General features: G+C 47.2%; 1 protein-coding gene across 3 annotated transcripts in view; it reads right to left on the bottom strand.

Annotated features, from left to right (window-relative positions):
• Positions 1–3206, bottom strand: part of LOC308267716 (ATP-dependent RNA helicase DDX19A) — a gene marked incomplete at both ends in the record, with an annotated part of 21400 nt that extends 18194 nt beyond the window's left edge. For all 3 annotated transcript variants that reach the window (XM_080702598.1, XM_080702600.1, XM_080702599.1), the window contains one exon: positions 3150–3206. In XM_080702598.1, coding sequence (XP_080558724.1) covers positions 3150–3206 — 57 coding nt within the window. The remainder of the gene's footprint in view (positions 1–3149) is intronic.
• Between the last annotated feature and the right edge of the window lie 2527 nt (positions 3207–5733).

The raw sequence follows: 5733 nt of genomic DNA, 5'->3' as shown, positions 1-5733 counted from the left end.
GAGAACAGGGTCTCACTAAATTGCCCAGACTGGCCTCCAGCCTGCAATCCTCCTGTCTCAGCCTCCCAAGTACTAGGATCACAGGCAAGTGCCACCACACCTAGCTTCACAATTCCTTTTTAGGAATGACATCATCGAGTTTGGAGTGGTGATGTGTTTACCTGTAATCCCAGTAGTGGGAGATTGAGATTGCAAATTTCAGGACAATCTCAGCTGTAATCTCAGTACTTGGAAGGCTGAGACAGGAGGATTGCAGATTTGAGGACAGCCTCAACACCACAGTAAGATCATCAGGAATCTAGCGAGATTCTGTTTCAACCCAAAAGATAAAAGAGACTGGGGGGCTGGGTGTGGTGGTGCACATTGTAATCCTGGTACTCAGGATGCTGAGACAGGAGGATCACAGTTTTGTAGCCAGCCTCAACAACTTGTGAGGCCCTGTTTCGAAATAAAAAATACAAAACAGGGCTGGGGGGTGCAGGTTGGAGGTAGAATGCCTCTGGATTCAATCTCCAGTATGGCAATAAATAAATAAATAAATAAATAATAAAAAGATTGGGGGAAGAGAGAGCTTAGAGGTTAGAATTCCCAAGGGTTCAATTTGAATTCTTGTCCAAAACAACAACAAAATCGGTTTCCAGAGAAAAAGCACAATCCTCCTTAGGGGTGAACATCTTTCTGAAGGCCAACTGGAAGGCCGACATGAGTACAGGAGAGAGAGTGTCTTGTTCCAGAGGTTATCTTGGCTGGCTAAGCCTCACTTTAAGGCTGCATACAGAAGGATCTCCTGAAAGACAGTGGATGAGAACGCGACTGAGACCATCTGGAGCCCGCTCTGGGCTCCAAACATGTTGGTTAGATTGGTCTGCGGAAAGCCAGACTGATGAAAACGAAAACCGTAACCAAATCTATACCGACGTTTGTATGGAGAACAGATGTGTTAACGAACAGTGGCGCACCGAGGGGCTAGAAAAAAGGATCCCACAGCAAGAGTTTTCCAGCATTTGTTCATCTGCATTCATTCAAGAGAGAAACTACTGGCAGGGAGTATTCCTGTCTTGAGAGAGAGAACTCCACCATGGAAGTGGGCCAGTCAACTCCCCGCTGCCCTCCAATCTACACGGGGAGCGGCAGCCTTCTGACCCTGCCTCGCACACACGGCAGCGTCCTCGACACTGGACACAGTGAATGTTCACCCAGGCTGATGTGGGAACGGGGACGGGCCTTCCCAAGTATGACGAAGCAGTGATTTATTTTGTGCTCCTGGGGACTGAACACAGGGGTGTTCTATCTTCAAGCTACATCCCCAGCCCAATTTTATCTATTTATCCCTCTTTAAAAAAAACCCTCCCAAATCTACAAAATAAAGCCTTTCTATTTGATACTGGAAACTGAGCCCAATTTTGTTCTACCTCTGAGCTACACGCTTTTACTTTACTTTTTATTTGAAACAGGGCCTCACTAAGTCTCTGAGGGCCTCACTGTATTGCTGAGACCGGCCTTGAACCTGCAGTCCTCCTGTTTCAGCCTCTCAAGCACTGAGATTACAGATATGCACCACATGCCCAGCTAGAAATGTGATTTAAGCAATAAAAATTTATATAAAGCTGAAACTACAAAAACACAACAAAATAAAAAGGAACCAAAAAACCTCCCTATATTCATAAAATCAAGTCCATAATTGCCAAACAACCTACACTTTAGGTCATAGGTAGAACAGAAAGCCATTGTTTACATTATAATTACCTTCCAGCTGAATGGATCTTTATTAATAATAAAAAAAATGAAACTAAGTGTCACTTTAGACATCAATGAAACAATCTGTATGTGCCTTCCTCAACACTGCCAGATGATTGAAACATTAAATCTAAACCTGTTATTAAACCTTCATTATAATTATAATTACATTATAATTACCTTCCAGCTGAATGGATCTTTATTAATAATAAAAAAAATGAAACTAAGTGTCACTTTAGACATCAATGAAACAATCTGTATGTGCCTTCCTCAACACTGCCAGATGATTGAAACATTAAATCTAAACCTGTTATTAAACCTGAATTTGTAGCCAGGCACTTGCAATCCCAGTAAGTCGGAGGCAAAGCGAGAGGATCACAGTTGAGCCTCCAGCGTCAGAAACTTCCTGAGGCCCTCAGCAACTTAGTGAGACCATTTCAAAATAAGAGAATAAAATAAGGCTGGGGGTGCAGCTCAGAGACAGATCATTCCTGGATTCAATCCCCAGTAACACATACATACACACACACACACACACACACACACACACACACACACACACACATCTTGAATCTGTTAGTACAGTGCTGTGGTGCCTGCCTGCAATTTCAATTCTTGGAAAGCCAAGACAAGGATTGCAGGTTCAAAGCTAGCAATTTAGTGAGGCCTTAAGCAATTTAGGAGGCCCTGTTTCTTTCCGTGGTACTGGGGATTCAATCCAGGGGCATTCTACTTCCAAGCTACACCCCAAGCCCTATTTTTCATTCTTTATTTTCAAATTAAGTAGGTGAGGCTGGCAGCGAATCTGAATTCCTTCTGTCTCAGCCTCCCAAGTACTGGAATTACAAGTGTGCATCACCACGCCCGGTTTACGAGAACCTGTCCCCCCCCCAAAAAAAAAAGAGGGCTGGGGGAGGGTGTAGCTCTGAGGTGGAATTCTCCTGGTTTCAATCCCCAGCATCCTCCCCCAACAAAAAGAAGAAAAAAAAAAAAAAAAACACCCTGAATCCGTTAAACCTGAACCTGTTATCCTGCTACAAAGTGCCAACCATGACATGGTTAAGCATGGTTGTAAGAACTGTTAAATATAAAGTAGCTCAAGAACACTCATAAAACTGTCACTTGATGACAACGTAAAAGAAAATGGGCATTTAAATTTGCCTTTTCTTGGGATCATCACGACAAAGAGATGCACCATGCCGTACAGCATGCTTAGCGAAGGCAGTCCTAGCCCAGATGAGGCTAAGACGCTCGATGCGGGTTCCTCTAGGCCTAGGAGCAAATCAGCATCTAGTGACTGCCGCGGCAAGCTCGGGAGCGCCAGGGCACCGCCTGCAGCGCTCGGGAGCTCCGCTGCTCCAAAGGAGGTCGGCCTGGGCCTCGGCTACGTCTCCCCGCCTGAAGCCGCTCACCGATTTGACAGCCGCTTCCTGCTCGTCCACCGCCAGGGCCCAGGAGTCGGTGGCCATGGTCCCGGAGGAGGGAGGGCAACTCGCGAAATCCTGCACCGCACCGCGCGCCAACACCGAAACCGGGCCCGCAGCCGGCGCCAGACGCCACTCACGCGGACCGGAAGCGGGGCGCTGAGGTGACGTCAGTTCCGGTATGCGGCTACGTCATCGCTCCGCGCCGGGCCTCTCTCGCCTGCTCCCCCTCCCTCAGGGAGTAATTGAGAGCTTTCGGCTTAACTTCCCCAGGTGCATCTTCTTCTGCCTTAAAATCCTTGAGCTATACAAAGCGAAACTCTTAGCCCTCATTTCATTGCCTTACGTCACACTGAAATAGCTCATTTAAAAAAAAATTTAAGCCTGCCACGTACCAAGTATCTGGGAATCGTAAAGCCTTTTAGTTTCATGAAAATTGTAAATTGAATTTTTGTGGTGGTGCACTCTTGTAATCCCAGCATTCGGGAGGCTGAGAAAGGCGGATTGCAGTTCCCTGCCAGCCTCAGTTATTGAGTGAGGCCCTTTTCAACTCAGAACTTAGTGAGACCCTGTTTCAAAATAAAGAATAAAAAATAGGGCTGGGGATTTCCCTCTCTGGGAGCTCCTCCCCTTTGGGGAGCTCCTCCCTCCCTCCCTCCCCCTCCCCCCTCCCCCCTCCTCCCCTCTCTCAGGTCACCTTAGTATTGAGAGAAGGCAGAGTGCAACTGAGGGCACATGGCCCGGGCTACTCTCGAGTAGTGACCTGAAGGCCTTTGCTGGACATCAAGGCCGACCAGGTCCCCTAGGGGTGACCTGCACTTTTCTAGCAGATGGCGTGTACTCTGGGAGAAAGCAGTTTACAACTGATGGCACGTGGCTCGGGCAACACTCAGGTAGTGACCGGAAGGCAGATACTGGACACCAGAGCCCCCACAGCCCTAGAGGTGTTCCGCCACTTTCCCTATTCCTTTCTGGCAGATCGCATGGACTCTGGGAGAAAGCAGCTTACAACTGAAGGCATTCGGCTTGGGCTACCCTCAAGTATTGTCCTGAAGGCAGCTTCTGGACTTCAGAGTTCCAACAGCCCCTTTGGGGTATTTGGCCACTTTTCCCTATTCCCTGCTGCTTCCAATAAACCTTTTACTCCACTTCAAAAAAAAAAAAAAAAATAGGGCTGGGGGTAGAGCTCAGAGATAGAATACCCCTGGATTGTTCCATCCCCAGTAACACACACACACACACACACACACACACACACACACACACACACACAATCTAGGTTGGCTGGGGGCGCAGCTCAGTGGTAGAGTGCTTGTCTAGCATGTGCAAGTCCCTAGGTTTAGTGCCCAATACTACAAAATAATAAATAATAATACCACCAAACTGGGTGCGGTGGTACACTCCAGTAATCCCAGTTGAAGGCCAAGGCAGAGGATTGCAGGTTTGAGGCCAACCTCAGAAAGTTAACGAGGTCCTCTGCAACTTAATGAAACCCTTTCAAAAAAAATCAAATAGGGCAGGGGGTGTAGCTTGGAGGTCAAATGCCTCTGGGTTCCATTCCCAGACCAGAAAGAAAGAAAGAAGGAAAAAGAAAAAGAAAGAATGAATGAATGAATGGAAGGAAATCGGGTCTCATTGAGTTGCAAAGGGCCTAAGTAGCTGAGGCTGTCCATAAACCACGATCATCCAGGCTCACCTTCCCGAATGCTGGGATTACAAGCATGTGCCACCATGCCCAGCTTTGACCCTGTTTTAAAATAAAGAATAAATGCCGGGCATTGTGGGGCATGCTTGTAATCCCAGCGCTTGGGAGGCTGAGACAGGAGGATCACACAGGTTCGAAGCAAGCCTATTACTTGGTGAGGCTCTCAGCAACTTAGTGAGACCCTGTTTTCAAATAAAGTATAAAATAGGTCTGGGAGTACAGCCCGGAGGTAGACAGCCCGCTGGATTTCACCCCTAGTACCAAAAAATAAATAAATTGGGGATGGTGACACATGCTTGTAATCCCAGCATTTGGGAGGCTGAGACGGGGGAGGATCATGGTTTGCAGACAGCCTCAGCAACTACTTAGTGAAGCCCTTTGCAACTCAGTGAGACCGTTTCAAAATAAATAATAAGCTGGGCATGGTGGGTCACGCTTGTAATCACCGCGCTTGGGAGGCTGAGACAGGAGGATCACGCAGGTTTGAAGCCAGCCTCAGCTAATTAGTGAGGCTCTCAGCAACTTAGACCCTGTTTCCAAAGAAAATATAAAATAGGTCTGGGAGTGTAGCCCAGAGGTAGAAAGCCTCTGGGTTCTACCCCCAGGACCACCAAAAAAATAAAAAAAATAAAATAAAAAATAGGGCTGAGGGTGGGTGTAGCTCAGAGGTAGAATGCCTGGAGTTCCACCCCCAGTACATACAGACACACACACAAAATAAAAATAAAAATAAAAAGGCTGTGGGTGTAGAGCTACTTAGTGAGGCCCTTTGCAAGTCAGTGAGACCCTGTTTCAAAATAAAGAATAAAGAGCCGGGCGTGGTGGCGCACGCTTGTAATCCCAGCATTCAGGAGGCTGAGACCTGGA

This window comes from Muscardinus avellanarius (genome assembly GCF_963383645.1).
Source record: "Muscardinus avellanarius genome assembly, chromosome: 10".
In the NCBI taxonomy this organism is placed as follows: Eukaryota; Metazoa; Chordata; class Mammalia; order Rodentia; family Gliridae; genus Muscardinus; species Muscardinus avellanarius.
Note: the sequence above shows the minus strand (reverse complement) of the source record. Positions and strands in the feature narration are given on the sequence as shown.